At 40.1% G+C, this 21,047-nt stretch overlaps 1 protein-coding gene across 1 annotated transcript in view; it reads right to left on the reverse strand.

The window, feature by feature from the left end:
* TBXAS1 (thromboxane A synthase 1) overlaps positions 1-21,047 on the reverse strand; it is a 237,160-nt gene that overhangs the window by 137,673 nt on the left and 78,440 nt on the right. Inside the window, exon 4 of the mRNA XM_086884738.1 lies at positions 9,853-9,905. Within this exon, the coding sequence (XP_086740864.1) occupies positions 9,853-9,905 (53 nt within the window). The remainder of the gene's footprint in view (positions 1-9,852; positions 9,906-21,047) is intronic.

A 21,047-nucleotide genomic window follows, 5' to 3' on the forward strand; every position in this document is an offset into this window, starting at 1 on the left:
TCCCAAAAGCTGGAACAATCCTGCTATAAACCAAGCAAATGAAAATGTAAATGCATGAGCAATTGTCTGGGGGATTCAGATGCTTTGTGTCCTGTAGGCAAAGAAGGAAGGGGAAAAAGGTATGAAGGCATGGGAAGGCACCACTTTTAATTTCTGCAATTATTGGTTATGCTCTTCTCACCTGGAGCCTTTTAAATCCAGCAGAGACCTGGCAGTATGTAGGCAATGACGCCTGCATGGCAGGGTCAGCACTGCCAGCAACACTCCCCATCCTCTGACCTCAGTATAACCCACTCCTCTGGCAGTAGGGACAGCCTGTGGATTTCTGAGGTGCCAGCCCCTGAAAGTAGAAGTACAGCTGCCTGCAGAAATCCAGTATCCAAAATGCTGAGCCCCAAAGAGGCGAAAGATTAGGAAATACACTGAATGCAATGCCCAGAGCAGTCCTGTGAGTCGTATAAACACAGTGGTGTATCAAAGGGGTCTGCTCCAACGCTTACAAATTGTGTATTGTTTTAAGATTTTGTTAAGGAAATGAACGGGATGAAAATTATGGCAGTTTCACAAACTTCTGTTCTTCACTACTGATGCAAATCCAGTTGTATTAGTTACAGAACAAAAGCAAATAAAATGCTATTGAGACAGGAGAAAATATGTGTCTGTAGTAAGAGCAAGTATAGGTAATTCAAATATTAATCTTCCCATTTTGTAATATACTTCTCTAATTCAAAAATAAAAATTTAAATTATTTTAATAGAATTTACTATTTAAAAACTAGTGTCTTTCCATGTGATGTTACATTACCATCTGACCTAGTTTAATATTTGCCTCTGTACTGTACTTGGAGACCGAGTTTCTCCTGCCCCAAACATAGCTTATTTCTTACTGGCCTAAATGGACAGCCAGTGAACATATAAAATTGTTAGGCTGCTTTGGTAACATTTTACTTTGGCCCTTCACACAGAGTATTTCATACAATGTTCTATACAATAAACGGTCCTGAAGAACCAAGATCCTCTCATAATGTCACTTTGAAAGACTCTGCAGCAATTCCCAGTGTCCTTGCCAAGATCTTTTTTCAATAAAATAGATTCCAACATTGACAGAAAAGCCTGGATTATTGTTGAGTGATAAAATGTCTGCTGCTAGACCTTACAGAGTCAGAACATTGCTCCCAGCTCACTCCTTTTTCTGTAAACTACTTTAAGAGGTCTGGGTATGTCTTCAAATTTGCTGCACAAAACCTAATTTTATTCAGGAGGTACAATCATCCAAAAATTGAAGTTATATAACATGATATAACATATCATAACATATATAAGTATAATAAACTTGGGTCAAGATCTTCAAATAGCAATAACTTTATATCTGTAATGAAGCTACACTAAAGTAAACAACAGCTTGAAGGTCCAGACCACTATTTTTAGGCTTGTTTGCATGGGGCAGAGAGGAGATTCTGGGACAAGACATGATTTGAATCTTAATAAGGTTAGACTAGAAAGAACTCCTGTGGGAGTATACCCCAATAATTACTGAAGGACACAGTCAGTCTTTTCCCTGATGCTGTGTCTGTCATTGCAGAGCTGCTGTGTCTCTGCATGGAAGGTTTTTTGACATTACTGTAGCTTTTTAATTATACTTGTAGAATTTTATTGGTATGACTAAAATCCTCCTTCAAGACCAGTCTTCAGGTTTAGCCACTAAATTTACTAGAGGGAAAGAAAGATTCACAATCCCCAGGGTAATGGTGCCTCAGTTCATCCCATGTTCCCAAAGACAGGAAAAAAAAAAAAAAAGGAACATAGTAACATGTGAAAACAACTTCTTCCTCTGCAGTGGGGTATACTTTTGCCTGTTGCCTGATGAAGTCATACCCAGTTCACTTCCAGCAGAAGGTCTGACATAAAGCAGAGTCTCCAGGGAAAGAAAAAAGGTAGTCAAACGGAGAAAAAGCATAATTTTAGGATGGTGCCAAACCAACAAAGAAAAAGGAGATATTTTGTTCCCCTTTCTACTAATAATATTTTGTAGACTAAAATTGATCCACAGACTAATAAGGTAGAAGAAAAAATTAAAACCTATATATGACAAAACAATAAAAAAGTAATGAAGAGATTTATGGAATTACATAAAAACCTTGGAATGATGTTAAAATTGTCAGGCCATGTTACTGCTTTCAACCCAGCATGGATAACAAAAGCGGGAAGGAATAAAAACTGGAGCATGGAGGAAAGATAGCATAGAGCTAAAGAGGATGGAGAGAAGTAAGAGAAAGAAAAAGGCAGTGCAAATATTCAGTGAGGGAGGGAAGGAAGTATAAAAAAGCATAAACACAGAGCCTACAAGTCAAGGTCATGGATAGAAAAAAAACAAAACCAGAACAAACCCCACCAAAGTGAACCATGACTTTGAAGGCACCACTTTAACAGTAACACTGAAGGCAGCACTTGACTGGAAACACCTCTGTAGATAACTGGCAAAGCGCAGTTGCCCTCACAAAGGAAAATACAACTATTTTTAAGAAACAAATTAATAGACATCTCCAATCCATTCCTGTGCAATGCTTTGGTGCCCGAAGGTGCAGAGGCCCCACGAGGTCTTGTCTAAGGGTTCCTCATCATGCGCAGAGAGAGTCTAACGCACAACTGCATCCTAGGGCTCCTACTGGTGAGAAAAGGACAGAGCCATGGATGCTCCAGCCCGTGCTAGGCTTGCAGACAACAGGCTGCTGATCTGCAGTTTCTTCCCTGGATCCTTCTCCAGACCCAGTGTGGGATTTGTGGAAAAGGAAAATCCCTTTTTCCCAGTGCTTCTCTCAGCACAGTCGCAAAACTGTCACAAGCTTCTTTTGAATTTCTTTGGACTGCCAGCAAGAAGGGGAAACTGGCATTAGGGAGTCACCTGGAGAGGCAGGAATTTGACTCTCCTGTGGAGTGAGCAAGGCAGGTAGGCAGAAGTTCCTGAACTGAGCATTAAAGTTGATCTGCTTCAAAGGCTGCCAAGAAAGGGGACACACACACACACACACACACACACACACACACACACACACACACAGAGAGAGGCATGATGCATTTTCCTCCCTCTGTGTAGAGTAAGGGGAAATTATTCAAGAAATGCATTAAAAAATTACCATGCTTGACACTGGGAACACCAGTTCATAATCAGATACATAGCGAGTGAAGTCAGAGACCATTAATAGCTACTGAACATTGCATATTGCATGTATCTGCTTTAGGTTTGCATCAGTACTTCTGGAGTGCTGGAGGAAATTCTAATGAAAGCATTTAATATGCACAACAAAATCTACAACACTGCTGTTTTCCCATACTTACCAATCCAAAAGGAGGATTGGTATATTGAAATAATGCCTCAGGTTTTTCAGTCTTTTAAAAGCCCTCCACCTGCTTCTTTCCAAATGATGGAAAGGAGTGTGTGGGGGAAATTACAAGGTGGACTTAACAGCTTATTAAAAAGTTTAACAAATACGGGCTCCAATAGATAATGAAGACGGTAGAGCAATGTGAAATTAAGTCTAAGGAACTAGTTTTTGTAACTCAGAATATTTCCTCCCCCTTCCTTGAATGAGGATGACACATTGTGGTGTGCAGGTGTAATATGATAAGAAGCAATCTGTTCAGCAGTTTCACTCCCTTTAAAACTATCATTTTAACCATTAATTAGCTAGGAAGCAGGCAGCAGAGATCAAAGATCACCTGTGCTGTATATTAGCTGTAAAACACTCCTCAGACAGCATGTTTTCAAAAGAAACTTCAAATAATCCTAGGATGGAGCTCACAAGGACTATGCTTCAACAGTTAAATGCTGCACAGTACCAGCATGAAAGGAACCAAAGAGAAACACTTCTGCAGGAGAAAATGGAGCTCAAACCTCCTCCTAGGCAAGGCTGCTGTATGCACACAGAGAAGCAGACCACGATTTAATCAGACTCCTCAGATGCTTAGATATGGTACAAGGGCCTGCTCCTGCTTCCACTGTCAATCTTAGGAGCTGTCACAGTTTTGGCCAACCTCACAGAGCTGTCCCGTGACTGGCCAAATCCTTCAGTGAGGCCAAACCAACCAGGAGATCTTCCTCCAAACAAAGAGTAATTTGCTGGAGCTACAATCACAGCAGTGTGCACACACTGTAAGCACAGAAACAAGCATCAGGAACACGATGCAGATGACAGGCAGTGCCCTTTGTTGCCTTGCTAGGAGCACATAAAATGCTCTCGGTCTCAAACAGTTGGATTTCACACTCTCTTTCCAGAAGTGTTAAAGATTACATTACATCTTTGACTTATATTGGCTTAAGCAGCTGCAGCAGAGTCATGAAGGGATTGGATGGAGGAAACAAATGGGAAAAAAAGCACAACAGTGAGCAAATGCCTGCAGCTTAGCCACTCCAGGGCAACATCTGGAGCCTCAGAGAGGAGTGGGAGAGCTTTGCACAGAGCAAAGATTACCACTTGCACAAAAGGTTTCCATCCAAATGGCTTTGCCTGCTCTCAGGGCTGGAACTGTGACATTTTGGTGGGCTTTTGAGTTCTGTCTGTGAATGCATAGAACCCAAACATCCTTACTGGGACAGCCAGAAGCTATAGTAACAAATCAAAAATTATCACAGAGTACACAAGCTCAAGTTGCACAGTTCTCATGGGGGATCACAGTCCACACAGCAGATTTGTCTGTGGCTATGCACTGCTCATCAATAAACACCTCTGACATTACTAGTACACTAGGTATCAATCTGCAGTGTTCCAGAGACTAAGAACATTTGAAACATGCCAGAATTAAACCAGTCAACTAATTTACCATAAATTTTGCCAGTACACTGCAGCCCACAGATCCATGCATGCAGAATGTAAAATACTCCAATAATGATGAGGCAGTCACAAAAACTATTCCACCTGTAACAGTGGCACAGATTCCAGCTCTCAGAACAGTGTGGTATGCCACCTTTTGGGTTAATCTTTAGGCATCATTCCCACAGAAGGCTATGTTTTAAAGACCAATTAACTCTAGAGACAAGAGGAGAAATTGATGATGATAATACACCCAAAAGTAACTCACAAGACTTATTCCAGCAGCTTGATTTAACCACTGGAGCTAACTATAACCAATACCTAATTATGGTCAAGTGTGGAGATTCAGATTGAGATGTAGCATTGTACCATGAATTCTGCCCTGGAGTTTCTGCCAGGAGTATCTTTGTGTTTCAGTTACATTTTAAAAGACAACTTTTAAAAAAACAGGTTACTATTGACAAATTCTCATAGTGCTAATAATAATAATAATATATATATATATATATATATATAAAAAAAAGGCACCTGAAAGTTTAACTTAAAAGCATTAATATTGTTCTACTGTTCTGTCCATTTAAACCATAATATTTTCAATTTCAGAGGGAATGGCTAACACATTTCACAGAAGAGCAACTAAATTGTCTACATGCAAAATGCTATCAAAAGAGAAGGTGGGGAGGAAGAAGAAATATTTTTCTGCCCATTAACTTCTTCCAGGAACAAGAGAACTAGGTGCTTATGTGTACCAACAACACTAAAAATATTTTTAAGGCACAAATGTAATTATTTTTTTATGGCCCTGATTCAGCAAGGTAGACAGACTTCTGGTTAACTTGAAGCCTGTTGAGTAATACCATTGACTTTAATGTGATTACTCATGTGCTCAAAGTTAGGGGTTCTGCTATACTGTACAATTTGCAGGTAGTTAATGGAATAAAGAGATAACTCTAACCCACATCAGCAATTCTGGGGCTGGTCAACAATCTTATAGTTAAAGAGCCTTATCACAACACCTATAGAAGAAAGCAGTGAGAAGAAAATAAATCTTGATGAAATATGAAAGATCCAGCACTGGCCAAAAAACATACTGCTTTTTAAGAAGACAAAAATCCAGGCAATTGAGGCTACCAAAATTCACTATCAGGTTACACAGGTAACAGAGATTATGAGGAGCTATAAAACAACAACAGGAAGCTTGTTTTTCCCTATTGTTGTCCAGGTATGATTTCCTCTAGTTGAAATATAAAAAGTAAATTCTTCAAAATATCAAACTAAAGGAAGTACCTTTAGTAAGAGAGGTAGTAAGTCCATTAGACCTCCCTACCATCAGTGCAAAAGAGGAAATCAAATAGGATAACATTTTTTCATAAAACTGAGTTATTTCTTTATATGGGCCTTCAAAACAAAGATAATACTTTTCCTGGAATTACTTTTTTTCCACAGAAAGCAGAATAAGGCTAGAAATAGAGGAGTTAAAAAACTTTGTGAAATTAAAATAGCAATAAATTTTAGCATTGTTTCTTCAGTTAAATTCAGCCCATGATGAAGACATCAGCTGCTCCCTGCAGGAGATCCTGCCCTATCCACCTTAGGTTTGTCCCAACGTGTTTGATGGCGGCAGAAGGAAGGAAAAGGCTTTGAGTAAAATTCCACATGCTCAAATCCCAGAAACACATGTCCCTCTTCCATCCACAAAAGTGGGAAGCCCCAAGCCCCTACACTGACAACCTTCTACTACAGACGTCTTCAGAGTTCCTCACTGCAAGTTAAAGTTGAGTGTTCAAGTCAAGGCAGAGTAAGAATAGGGTTTGACCTGCTGCAAGTTATTTCAGATTAAAAACAACATGAAGAAACATTGTTCTCCCACAAATTGCAGTGAATTTTAATCCGTTCTCACTCTTTGATTATATACAGTGAGTTCTGTGTTATGATCTCTTACATTCTGCCCCACATCCAAATGCATTGCTACAGCCAAAAGCAGTTCCTTCATCCCAGAACAATCAACTGCCCACTTGGGGCTGTGTCAGTGATTTTCTACAATCACTGGTATCATGTTGCTGGGCCAAGAATATACTAGTTATTTTGGCAGGTTTCTTTTACTCCAAATCAGCCATACATGTTTACGGTTCTGTAAGGCCATAATGATGCAATTGCAGCAGAGCAGTCAAATGTATATTAAGTGCACATAGAAAGCAAAACTAACTTGCTCTCACATTGTAGAAGTTGTTTTTCTGGTTCCATAAAATATGTTGTCCCTATTTATTCCTCTCTCTGCTTTTATCACATATTTCCAATCAGCAGCCATTAACCGACAATCGAAATGGAACAAATGGGTATGGCAGAGGTGAAAATAAAGTAACATAGCATTAATATTCATCAAAAGAATGAGTGGCATAAATCAATAATTTCCACAGCAAACAGGGCTACTCTCCTGCAGAAGTCTTATGTGACATGGGGAATATTCAAGACAAATCTTAATATGTATTAGTGCACTGTTTCCAAATAGAATTGTTTTCAACTTCATTTCTGTTATAAAGAAATAGCACACATATTTTATTTTTATAGAAGGTATTCCAAATTATAGCTAAATCAAATATTTTCACTCTGTTGCAGGACCTCTTCAAAAGTCACATCAGTGGCTTAGATTACCCTGCTGAATAGAAATGCTCCATCTCTGCTTTTGCACCAAGCCAGAGCTGTTTGTTTCTGCCTTGGCCTCCATCTTAGCCACCTCTGTATGAAAAAAAAAACAGTTTTCACAGCACAAACTCACAAGTGATGACTATTTGCATTGTCTCTCTTTATAAAATATCAGTACCATCACCTCTCCTTTGGATTTGCACACGGGAGCAAAGGGAAAAAAAAGCTTTTGTGACCTACAAAAGCCTTACTTGAAATAATTCTCTCCGACTTGAGGCCTTTTGGAATGGAAGGGATATATTGTTTTGACTTGATTAAAGCTGAAAAGTTGATTTGACATCCTGTTGTCAAGGAAACCAATTCACACACAAAAGAAAACAGTTGTGATGGTATCATTCAGACTATTCAAGTGACCTTAGGAAGAAAAAAAGGCTTCAGTTCCAAAGATTTGTATTCAACTCACTTCACCACTGTAGAAATAAAGATCATTGCTCTTTATGCTTATTGGAAAGCAGTTTTCAATCTGGGAAAAGAAAAATGCCACATCTTCTTCCATCTGCCAGATCCAATACTTTGCTGGGAATATACACATAAACACACCTACCATTTATTTGCCTACTTCAAAGAACCTCAGAAAGAATCACACTGAAGACTTATTGGGAAGAAGAAGGAATTTCTTTAATTGACAGGACTGTGATAAATACCCCCTGACACATACCCCACCTATTGAACAGCAGCTTGTAAGCCAGGTTTTAAAATATCCTCCTTCAACTGCAAATAGACTTTACCTCAAACACAGCATTGTTTGCATCCAGCTTTGTTTCCCTGGGAGAAAAGGAAAAACAGCATTTTTTTTTTCTCTGTCAGATTCCGAGATCCCTCACAAATTGAGTTTTCCATGCATTCAATAAATGAAGTACACCTGTGCTCACTCTTCCTACCTAGAGAATCCCAAAGAGGCATAACTATCCTGGCTGACCACAACATCATCATCCAGCTTTGCAGTCCATTCAAGTCTCACAGAGATTTCATTCCCTAGCAGTCTGTAAGTAGACTGGAGAAATGAAACTTTCTATCTGCTCACACACCGTAATTACACATCTCCTTCTCCAATGACATAGTCTTGCCTGGCTGAGTGAGCAGACACATGACTAAATAGCAACTTGTCTCAAATTCAGCTTAGAAAAAAAATAGGCATGATATTAATAAGGAGGGAAGTATACTGAGGAATAAATGCCAGTGTTCTTACATTATTGTCATTTAAGGGCATCACACCAAAGGTCACAGAGATAATAAGCCACAGTCACTTTCCATTTGTTACACAACATACAAATTGCCACAGCATTAATGAATATCTTTTCCCATTCCTGGCCAGACAAGACACTGTATTATTTCCTTCTAGACAAGTACCTAACCCTTGGAATTCATTATTTCCATCACTTCTTGCAGCACTTTGTCCTTAGGGCTGAGCATAAATGCCACAAGGCGGTTGTGACTGGAGCACCAAATGCCTGAGCCTGATTTCTTTCTGCTAGACCTTTTTTTTTGCTGGAAGAGCATACAGAGCATATTGGTATCTTTTGTAATCAAATATGTACACACACACACAGACATTCATATGTGCTCTATTACAAGTATCTTAAACTCCTTGCAGACTATGGGGGAAAAAACCCGACATTTTCATAATTTGTGGATATTGCCTGATACTTATACATTGAAATAATAGTTATGCTATTAAATGCCAACTGACCACAACAATAGAAGATACCACAGGACAACTGCATTTTCACTTAAAATGATGACAACTGGAAAGTAGTTCTTGGAACAGAAATGACATTCACAGAAATGTGGAAGGGCTTCTACGAACAGATATACTGCTTAAACCCTCTTTACTTCTAATAAACTGCTAAGATAGCACAGCTGAGCTATAGAGAGAGGAATGCCTCATTTCTAATCTGTACTTCATTGTATTTTAAGTTTAGGAATTTTGCATAAATATAGATAGCAACAGCTGAACCAAATTCATACTATTTCATAAACTGAGGGGTTTTTAAGATGACAAATTATTATTTCCACTGTTCACTGTAAGTATAAAGAATATGCATATGAAAAGAGAATATTGAAGGCTGGTAGCTTTGTACAGTTCTGAAAAGGACTAAACTTTATGTGCATAATTAAAATAAGAGAGAGAAAAATGAAGTCCAATGCCAAATGCTGAACTAAAATAAGCCAAGAGTATTTGCTGCATGTAATCAAACCACCTCCACCTCTGTCCCCCAAACTGAAACACTGCACTGTGCTCTCTGATGAACATCTTATCTTCGTATTTTCTCCTCTCCCAACCAACAAACTCAAAGACCAAGAGACAGAAAAAAGAAAGCTGATAGCACTGTTAAACTTACCCACAAACAGGTCCATACTCTGTTATTAGCTTTGTGTGGCTTTCCCAAAAACCCTGGAAGAAAGAAAAATAACAAAGTATTTTAGAGAAATGCTTAGCAGAAGCTCTATTACACACTGTTTCTACCACTCACCCAAAGCTTTGAACCACTGCCAGGAGAACCATGGTATTAACTCATAACCTCACCTTTCTAATACTCTTCATATGTGACAAACATAGAGTCTAGAAAGGATGGCTGGAAAAACAAATCTCAACCCCAGAAAAGATCTGGACAGCCATGAAACACATTTTAACCAATGTTCCAAAATTTGTTACCATTTCATGATTTATTATATTTAAACTAACTTCATCATTTTGGTCCTGACTCCATTTTCTTTCAGATATGCAAATGGAAGGAAAATTAACAGAGAAATTAATAAGGGGATAAGCATATGAGTTACTACACAAAAGGGAAGCACAGGGAATATGGCAAGGTCATCTTGTTTTGCTTTTACTCACATTATTAAAAAAATCCCCAAACCTGTCAAGGCAGAGTTTAGCACAAGGCAGTCAGCTGGTACACTCTGCAGAATAGTAAGCAGATTTATTTTTTTATTTTTTAGTATTTTAACTGTCTTTCATTTTCATAATTGATGAAAATTGTTATCCATTTATCTAAATAAACCTGCCACTGTACTCAATTGTTAGTGTTTTAAATGAATTCAAATTGATCAATCTAAGGAAGGTGTGCAAAATATATCCCCTTAAGTGAACAATAAAGGATCTGTTTTAATGAAACTGCAATATTTGAGGACTGTACTCCATTGTGTTTGCAACTTGTATATGGAAAAAGTAACACATTTGATTGCATTAATCTGCATTTATATTAATGGAAGACAGACTATCATGATCTGTTTTCATTCTTAAGAGAAAATTCACTAACAAAGTAGGATACTTATGTCTCATATTGAATCTTTCTTGTGTTTTATGACACACCACAGAATATTAGCTAGAACAATACAAACTCCTGTAAATACATCTACTGCTGACATAAATAAACAAACACATGTAATGTGTATATACTTTGAGAGTACTGTACCACACTGAGCAAAAGAAAATCTGGTAATCAAAAGTAATGATCTGACTTACCACCCTTGGGTGCTAACTTATTGTCCAAATTAGCAAAGCATTTGCCACCACCTACAGTCCTCCTGTCATAGAGTCCCTCAATTATTTCTTTTATTCTTATAGTACAGTTGTGTTTTTTTTTAAATCCTGGACTTGTAATACCTTTATTCTGCAGGACAATATGTCTCCAGTTTAAGACAAGAACTCTAGATTTTCCTTTAGCTACAAAAATCACAGGATGACATGTAAGAAAACACACTAAAGATAAAATTATGAAAGAGGTGGATTAGATGACGGTTTGAGGAGAATGGGTATTGCCTGAAAAGAATATATATTCTCCCCTGAAAAGTTCTTCACTACTAAGGTAAACAGAAAAGATTCCTCATGCATTAGCACACGGAAACTAAGGTGGACAAAGCCTTTGTGATACCACAAAAACATACAGCTAACTCAAAAAGGCTTTTGCCTGCAGACACCGTGGGAGGGGAAAAGGCACACATACACTCGCACCGACCTGCATTTTTGCTATAGAGATATTCCAGCCATTGCAGGACTTCAGCCTGCAGTTGCTATGAATTTTCAGTACTACAAAGGCTGCCTGCTGATGCAAGGGGGAATCCTGGGGTCAGACTCACGCAGCACCGTTCTCCAGGCAGCTGTTTAAGGCTGGTACAGCAGGCTCAGCCCACGGGCACACTCTGCCCACTGTACCCAGGAGAGCAGCCCCAGGCTGCACAAACACACTGACAGTTCCAGCCACGCTGCGGCACCAGCGCCACGCAGGGCACGGCTCGGGGTCACCGGGCACAGCCCCACAAGGGGTGCAAAGCACTGCTGTACCACAGCTGCACTGGCTGGGCAGGGCAGAGGAACTGCCAGTCCTGTGGGACCATGCCAAATCAGCTCTCATCTCCAGCCCACTCCCCTCCTAGCCTGAGCCTTCAGCAAGGACACCCACACTGCAGCCTGAACCCCGCCTGCTCGCCTGTGCTTTGGATTGCAAGCACGCACATAGGTATTGCACTTGCTGTACCCACCAGCTGCATTCCAGTGAGCCAGCAGGATATTAACATTTTCAAGAAGCCTAGGCTTTAAATGATTCAGTGGAAATGCCTTCCAGAAAGCCAGCTTCTTGGAAGAACTGCTTCTGGCTCACTACAGGAGGGGGTCAGGCAGAACACATTTCAAATCAGTTCTGTTAACCAGTAACTGATTTTCCACCTCCAGGACTCCTAAATAATTGCACTGGTTAAAATTAACCACACTTTATTGTTTTTCCCTAAAGTGAGAAGTACTAGGCTGCAGGATGGGGGAAGAGAAGGAGGTGAAAAGCACCTGGGAAAGAGTGTAAGAAAGCATCCTCAGGAATAGAAGAAGCCTTCATTCTCTACACTCCAGGATACTTTCTCATGCCGTGCAGCACTGCACATACATACCTACCACTTCCAGCCTCCACTGTTCCCCCCTGGGACCCACTGCTGTCCTGGCCTCCCTCAGGGGCCTGGTCAGCACCTGATAGCAGCTCTTTTGGTAGCAGGCCTGGCAAAGACAAGTACACACAGGACCCCATGGCATTGTGGTGGCCAGGCCATAGACAAGGCAGAGAGCATGTGAATGCATCCCTTACACACCAAGGTACACCTTTCAGCTGGAGGAAGCTGGATCCATAAAAAGGCCCCTGTGTTTGCTCTTGATAGCCACGAGAAAAGCCAATGAACCTGCAAGAACTCAGAGTGAGGGGATAATGCCACATGTACACAGCTCTGCCAGTTTTGCGGCCTCATCCCTAAACACGGCCTCCAACAGACAGGTACTCTGAAAACATCCTCTTCCTCCTCTCCTGAGTCATGTTTGAAGCACAGCAAGCCTACCTGCTTTTGGTAACTTATTTATACTGGCTGAGTTTGGTTTGCTTCAACCAATTATTGCAGACTTGTCCACGTTTTATAATTGCACTTGTACTTAGTATCTATGACAAAGCCAAGCACCTGCTCACAATCAGCTGCTATTTTACAAGAAAATGGGAGCAGAGACCCCCATCTTTGCTTCCTTTCCTCATATTTATCCACTGGATGATCTACAGTCAAACTCAGAAACGGCACCTGCTGACTTGTACCCAGTGGCTTTAACCTCCCTCAACCAGGAATTGTAACAAAGCAACATGGGGATTAGGAAAAGGATAATCGGGGAGAAATGGAAACATATGTATTCTGGTTTTTTAGAAAAACAGAAGGAAACAGAAAATCAAAACAACACCCAGTATTATGGTATGACACTATGTGCATCAGGAAGAACTGTTGTGCGTGAAACATTCAGTAGTAACAATTAAAAGCATAGTTAGCAATGATGCTCCAAGTTTAAAAAAATCACTTAGGTTTTTCTTTGTTTGGAAGCTGCAGAATATGAGCTATCATCAACTCAGAAAATGGTTGGGCCAGGGGGACTTGTCACGTGTGGCCCATACAATGAGGTACCAGCCTGAGGACAGTCCATCATCAAACAGGATAATGCAGGAGTAGGGAAAGCTTCTTCCCTTGAAGAAAGTATATTTTACAACATCTGGTACACCATGGAAACAGCAGCTCAAGTGGGCTGACTGCTGCACACCCAGAAGGTACTTTGTTTACATGGCTGGCGGTTGCCTCCCTGCAGGGAATTTGCATTCTCCGCAGCCTCTGAGCGTGTATCATCGGCTGCATCTGTGGATAGAACCACTCACAAGACCAAATCCTGCTCTCAGGGATACAGGCACAAACCCCATGGAAGAGAACAAGATTTGTGTCTGCATCAGACAAAGCAAAGTCTGGTCATTGCCAACCATTTTTCTTGAGACACTGAATGTTGAAGCTTCAGCTTGAGCTGCACACATGAAAGGGCTGAAATTGCTCAAGTATCCCCTCTCCTTTTTTTCAATAGACTCTGACACTCCAAGACAGATACTTCAGCAATTTTCTTCCTCATTGCATATTCACCTTGCTAGCTCCTCACAGCAAGGAAAAAATCTGTGGCAATGTCATCTTCCCTCCTTGCTGAAAATGGTTGTAGGCACTAAGCCAAAGTCTTCAGAAAGAGGCAGTATTTCATAGAGAAGCAATGCATTTTGATTTTTGGGGTGTTTAACATGAGGCATATTCAACCTATTCCTTTTAGATCCTGCAGATCTCAAGGCTGTAAATGGGAGATTACTCAGATTGTATGGAGGTTGCCTTGAACATTTCATCTTACTGCAGGTAGAAAACAAATGATGTGGTTTATGAACTTAACTATGCTCCTTCAGGGTCATGAGAAAAATGGTTTGAAGGATCCCCACAAAGCTGGGATCCAGCAGATGCATTCTCCTGACAGTAAGTCAAAATGGACCCGTCTGGACTATGAAATGGGTCCTAAAGAATGCAATGAGGGTAGCCCTTGCATTTTGTAGTGTACTGATAGGACAAAAGCTACTGAGCTCTGTGGAGATAGATGTGATGGGCCCATCAAAATTCACTGCAAGTGGGAAACATTACCCATGGAAGAACAGCCAAGGGAAACAAGCTTCTTTTGTTGCTCCCTTCTGAAAAATATCAGATATTATCTGATGTCAATCACTTTACCAAGACACCCTGGACTCAGACTTGTGACTCAGAAGGCAAAGATGCCACATCCCATGAGTAGTCCCATATATGCTCCACCTTTACCACCCTATATCAGATGTGATGCTCTGTTTCATTGTGATAGTAATAATCACAGCGTCATTGTTCAAGTGCACACCTCATATCAAGAGATAAAAAAATCCATACAGTTATTTATGGTACATAATGACAATAAACAACATTTATGGATCAGATTTTTAGCATTCAATGAGCTTTCGCACATCTTTTTTATTTAGACCACCTGAAAAAGAAAATTGCTAATAACTTAGTACCCAAAATGATTTTTTTTAACACAAGCTAACATTTAATTAAAGTAACCTTGTATCAGTCTGCAACCTTCTTTGAAGGAATAACCCCAGACTGTACATCATCTCCAGTAATAATCCTAGTGAAATCACTAGGATGCCAGCAGACAAGAGGAGGAACACAGCATGAACTTCTAAGCAGACTGATTCTGAGCTATGTACATAGTTTGTTTCCTTTGATCATTACCATTAATGGTTGTCCTCTGTGTGCAATTTGGTTTAATTTATGTGTGTGTCATTTCAGATTTTAAAAAACACATATAGGCCTTCTAAATTTATTAAAGGCAGTCTTCATACCCCTAATAGTTATTAAGAGAGGTTAGTGTTATGTAATTAAGTTAATCTCATCTGTAAAGGCTAATTAACTGAACACTAATTGAATCTGCATATGAAAATTTGGACAATGTGTTCTCATTACACAATTTTTAAAAAATTACCTGAGCTAAATACCAAACAAACTGTAAATTTCTCTCCTTCTACCTTTTCAGATCTTTAATAAAAATTAAGCAGGCAGGTTTATTTCTGTGATCTGCATTAGTCCTTGTTGTCCTTAACAAAGATCAGAGAAACAGCTTTAGTCCCTCCCTGGAACATGGATATTTCTCCTCTTGTGTGAGCTCCTCCTTTCTGCCCTTACCCCATGCCTCTCATTGCCCTCTTCTTCTGTCACCTCTCCCACCCAGAGAGGACAAAGATTCTTGGGTTCAAGTCATCACACAAAGGATAAGAAGGCATCTGGATATCACCTTAACCAATCCTATCACCCAAAAAGATCCAATGGCACAGTAGACTTGGGTCATGCCCATTCAGCACCCCAGCTTAAAGCCACTTCGGCAGCTTTGGCAGGGAACTAGCTTTTTGTCCCCAAAGACCATTCACCACTGAAGTACTCATCTCATCCTTCATCACCTGGGTGTGCCAGCCTTACAAAAGCAAGATATGTTTTGGACCCTTTTCTGAGGTTTGTCTTTCCTTGAGACATTTACTGTTTAAACCAGTCAAGTTTCCAAACGGGAATTAAGAAAAGCACATCATCTTTTCTGGTATTTGCTGTTTCTCCCCATTAACTAGGTTAATGGCTGATTCTAATAGGCTGAAGTGTTGGAAGGAGGGGGAGCCAAGGAAGCAAACTCAGAGTGGAAAGCCTGACCTCAACAGCATGCAAGGTTTCTCAGTGCATGGGACCCTGAGTCCTCAGATTTTCCTCACAAAACCCACCACGTGTTTTTAACATCAGAATTGAAAGCACCTGCACTGCCCAAGTGGATGGCTGGATGGAGAAGCTCCAGCCAGTTCACAGTCCCTCAGGCACCCCATGGCACCCCACTTCACAGCAAACACTTAATGGAAAGAGGGGATGACAGAAATGGGAAATGGGATATACTGCTTGTCATCTTTCTTTAGGAAAATAACATATTTTCTAGGAGAGGGAACAATGAAAGATGCACACAGATTTCAGTAATGCATTTGGTCTGGTGGCTGAGGAACCACTGTCACACCCAAAAGGATGAAAACCAAGATAAAAAACAAAAGACTGTAAACATTGAAGCTGTAGGGAAGTGAGTATAGATGGAGTAGAAAGAAAAGATACAGCCAGAAAAGGAGGAAATCCACGGTTTTCTCAAGGGTCAATTGGGGACAAACTTTGCTCAATGTTTGGAGGACTGAGTTTGGCACAAAAGGGAGCCAGGCTTCAGTGGAGTTTCTGTTTCTGAAAAGACAGATCCTTTCCTCAGCAAGCAGAGAGACTGAGACTGTCATACTAGAAGAACTGGATAACCTGAAGAACCTGAACAACTGCAACTGAGGAGAGTCTTTAGTGGAAAGCAAAGCTTCATGCCCTTAGAGAGAGACTATGTTAACTCCAAGAATTTCTCCAGTAGTAGGTGATTGCTTGAAAATAAGACAGAAGTGAAAAACCTGGATTGACACATTAACCGCAAGATAAAGATGATGGAAAATGCATGATGGAAAAAAGTATGACGGAAACTACAGATGTAGAGTATCTGGGATAGGCTTCCTCTGGAATGCTGCATGTAAATCTGATGAGCTGCCACTTTCAAAATGAATGAATTAAAATGGAACAAGTGGAGAAAAGGGTTACAAGGATCTTTGGGGAACAGAAGGCCTGTCTTACAAGTCATAATTAGTAGAGTCCATTTTAGCTAACCAAAGGTTCGTTTTAGCAGACCAAAGGGAGGAGACAGGCTTGCTGCCTAGAACTGTACTGGGGGGAATCACCAGGGAGAGAAAAATATCTATTTAATATAAAGGCCTATATTACTAAAAGATCAAAGTAGTATAAACTGGCTGAGGATAAATGTTGCTTGAAATTAGATAAAAGTTATTGACTATTGAAGTAACAAGGTTTCAGAAGCCTTTTAGTCAGCACAGTGACTGAAGAACCTCAAGAAGGGTTTTGAGGCACAGGAGGCAAGACATGGATATTTATAAAAATTAAGTGTAGGATGAATAACCCAGGTCATCTACACCTCAAGGAGATCTACAGTCATTTCTAGAATAAGAGGGACTCTTCTCATGGAAAAGATTTACTACACTTTCACATGTGTACACTGCATTCACACTTCTTGACTCACCTTAACATTCCAACTCATTCTCATATAGATACAGTCTCATACATTAATTTGGCACACTGCAATGAGATTCTTGCTTTCTTTTTGTCTCTTTTTTCAATCTCATTTTACTTTACAAACTTCATTTTCACAACATCTCTGGGCTGTTAAATGCCCATCTGTCACAGGTGGGGAGTTGGAAGTACACAAGATTAAGCAATTTGCCAAATGCCACACAAGAAGTCAATGGTAGAGCCAGAGACAAGCTGAAGTTTTCACAGTCCTCCTCCTTGGTAGCTTACAAAAACATTCCTTCTCTGCCACAGAAACACAGGCAGTATATGAGAAAGGAAAAGAATACCAACAAATTTGATCTGTTTCTGAGCTTTCAGACATATCACATGCTTGAGGCTTTGAAGAAAGGCATGAGGAAAAGTACCCAGTATTCAGGGCTAACTCTGAAATGCTTTAAGCAGAGGGAGGTCTCTTCCTCACCCAACTGTTACCTTAAGATTGAATTACTCTTATAGTATGCATAGCTACAAATGTAATTAGTCATAAAATTATCCAGACCCTCAAATTATTCCAGCAGCTGTATTCAACTCTCTGATTATTGCAATGATGAATTCTTCAGCCTGATGACACTGGCTAGAATAATATTTCTTTTCATCTATTTGAAAGTTACCTGCTGTTAGCTTAGATCTTGTTTATACCCTCTATAGAGATAAAATTGCAAACTTACTATTTTTACTAAGACTATTGTCTAAATAACACTTAACCCTGCTAGGCCCTTATTTTACTTCATAGTAAATGTCACAGATGACACCTATTCAGGCTTCTAGGAACCTTTGTCCAAACCAGAAAACATGTCATTATGAAGACATCCACAAAGACAATTACAATTTGTTCAATGTGTGTTCATGAAAGGCTCCATATGAGGTCTTGCAGACTCACTGCAGTTTCTTATCCTTTGATAAACATATATTTATAATAAGCCCAGAAACTAGGAAAAAAAAATAGAAAGGAACAATGGATTTATTTTTTTTTTAACTAAAGTATGTAATTTCCACTAAACATTTTTTAAGTCGTCTTCTTTCCAAACTGAGTGTAATTCTCTCCTACACAATCTCTACTTACATGTAATTCCACTGGATTGCTAACCACCTTTGCTGCCTTAATATTACTGTATCCTCAAATTACAACAGGAAAACAGAGAATTACAGTGCTCTCTATAGGAGGGAGTTCATTGTACAATAGAGGACCACTGCAATGTGGATTTTCACTGTGAGCTCAATGTCTCAGATGGATTAGCATAAGCATTCAGCACATCTCACTAACAGTTAATGAACTTTATTAGTTATTTTTGCTGGCCTTCCTTAAGAGAAGCAAAACAGTCACTGCATAATTTGAAGAAACGGAAACTTCTTGTAGGACATACAGACCTGGTGGCTAAATCTAAGGAAAAAAAAAGTTTGGGGAGCACTCTGACAACACAGCATTGTTTCTGAGGGCATCAAAGTGCCATTCAAAGAAATGAAGGTTGACTTCTTTCCCAAGAAAGGAAGTCAGTGAATCTTTCTTCCAGCGAGATTTTCCACTTCAGAGGAGTGTCCCTTTCCTTCTCAGACCTATCAACAGCAGACTCCTTCAGACTGAAAATGTCATTTTAAAGCATAAAATATCTTAACTGAACCCATTGTGAAAAAGTCTATCTTGGGTGCCACAGAATGCAAACAGACTTTGAAATAAGCACTGGAAAAATTGCACATCCTTGTGCAAATCTTGGCCCCTTCACCTACAGAATTGTCAGGACGACAACGATTAAGCTTTCTTTTCTGATGCAAACTCTAGGCCATCTCATACTGCTCACTAGTGCCTAAGTGGGTACTATTTGGGTGGGTTTCAAGAAAACCTCATCTATGGGACACAAGATCCCTCATTCAGTGGGTGGTATCTTGGCCTCCTCAGACATTCCCCTTGTATAGTGCTAGGGGTCTCTGTCATTGTTTATTAACTGGTTATAAAATCCATGCCACTTAATTTTCTGTGACCATCAGGTTTAAAACTATGAAACATACATTTAAGATAATCACACATGAAATAACTTAAGATCATCACAAATTTAGCTCTCAAATTTTGATTTTTTTATTGAGATGACACTAAGAAGACACAAAACAGAATCCAAACCAAAGCACTACACAGCATGCAGAGTACTGCATCCAGGGAAGAGACGTGGAAAGATCATTACGTGTGACAGACCTTAATCATGCCACTTAATGCATTACTGAAAGATACCAGGACTATTTCTGTACTTTAACATAGCCAGACGAGCTCGGCTTCCTTTTGTCCAATTTCCACCTTGGATGGGATCCCACATATGGATGCAGCTTTCAAGCATGAAAAGAGAAAAATATCCCCATAGATTGTATTGGCCTCTGACAGAGAGCAGAGCATGCTGCTATCTGCAGCATGGACAGGCCAGGCATAGGCATGATAGGTCCCTTTTGCTCCTATCTATCACATGACACCTCTCTAAAAGCCACAAGGTTAAGGGTAGATACATCAGCTTGACACACACAGGGCTTGGGGTGATCCCATATATTCAGCAGGGCAGGAGGGGGAATGTGTCTGCAGAGCAGCATCTTCAGCCTAGCCATGGGAACAAACACCCCCAGTGCTTCATCCTGCTCCCACACCAGACACGCCACCAGGTAGGACAGAACTACCCCAAAGAACTTTGGACAGAGATGGGCTGTAAAATTATGTGCAGAATAGAACAGTTTTATCCCTTTGGGAACACAACAAACTGTAGCCCCAACAGCCACATTACAGCAGGCAGTTGACTCTTCACCTACTTTAAAATAACTGTTCCAGCAAAATCTCCTTGTTTTCATAAGGTAAGCTACTCTTCAGGTTCTGTCTTGAAGCCAAACACTGTTTTAGACCCAAGCCACCCATGTGGTAGCTGGTAGGATCTGAGCACAAAAAACAGAAACACTAGAAAGCCATATCAGGCCTCCCTGGAAAAGGATTAGGAAGAGGCAGACAGAAACACACAGTGCCAATCCCTGTGTGGGCTGGAGAGAGGATTGCAGAGAGCATCAGGAGCTGAGATAGCACAGGGAAACTAAACAGGAGACTGCAGTGGAATGAGAATTTGGGGGCTCTAGCAATCAGTACGATCACTGGCTAGCACAGGATGTGTCAAGCAAAGTCAGAGTTTCAACTATGACAAATTCAGAGACAGAAGAACTCAGGTTTGGAAGTGGAGATTGAATTGGCTCCTATCAACCATTCATTTATGTTTCTAGATCATCACTCAAGGCTGGATTCTGCAGCAGCACCAGGAAAAAAAACCACTTGTCAAGCCATCTGGGTTTGCTTCTTTTTTTAATGAATGATGCTACACACCTGCAAATACCAGATATTTTCCAGAGGAACCAATGCATTTAGCTGTCCTTTTATAACTGAATTCATCTGCACACAGAAAAGGAGAAAGGTGATTGGCATCCTTATTCAGTACAACACTTAATGCAGGCCTAGATGTTTTGGCATAAGGCACAAAGTCAAGAGCAACCA

This window comes from Cyanistes caeruleus, chromosome 4, assembly GCF_971803275.1.
Source record: "Cyanistes caeruleus chromosome 4, bCyaCae1.hap1.1, whole genome shotgun sequence".
NCBI classification, from domain to species: Eukaryota; Metazoa; Chordata; class Aves; order Passeriformes; family Paridae; genus Cyanistes; species Cyanistes caeruleus.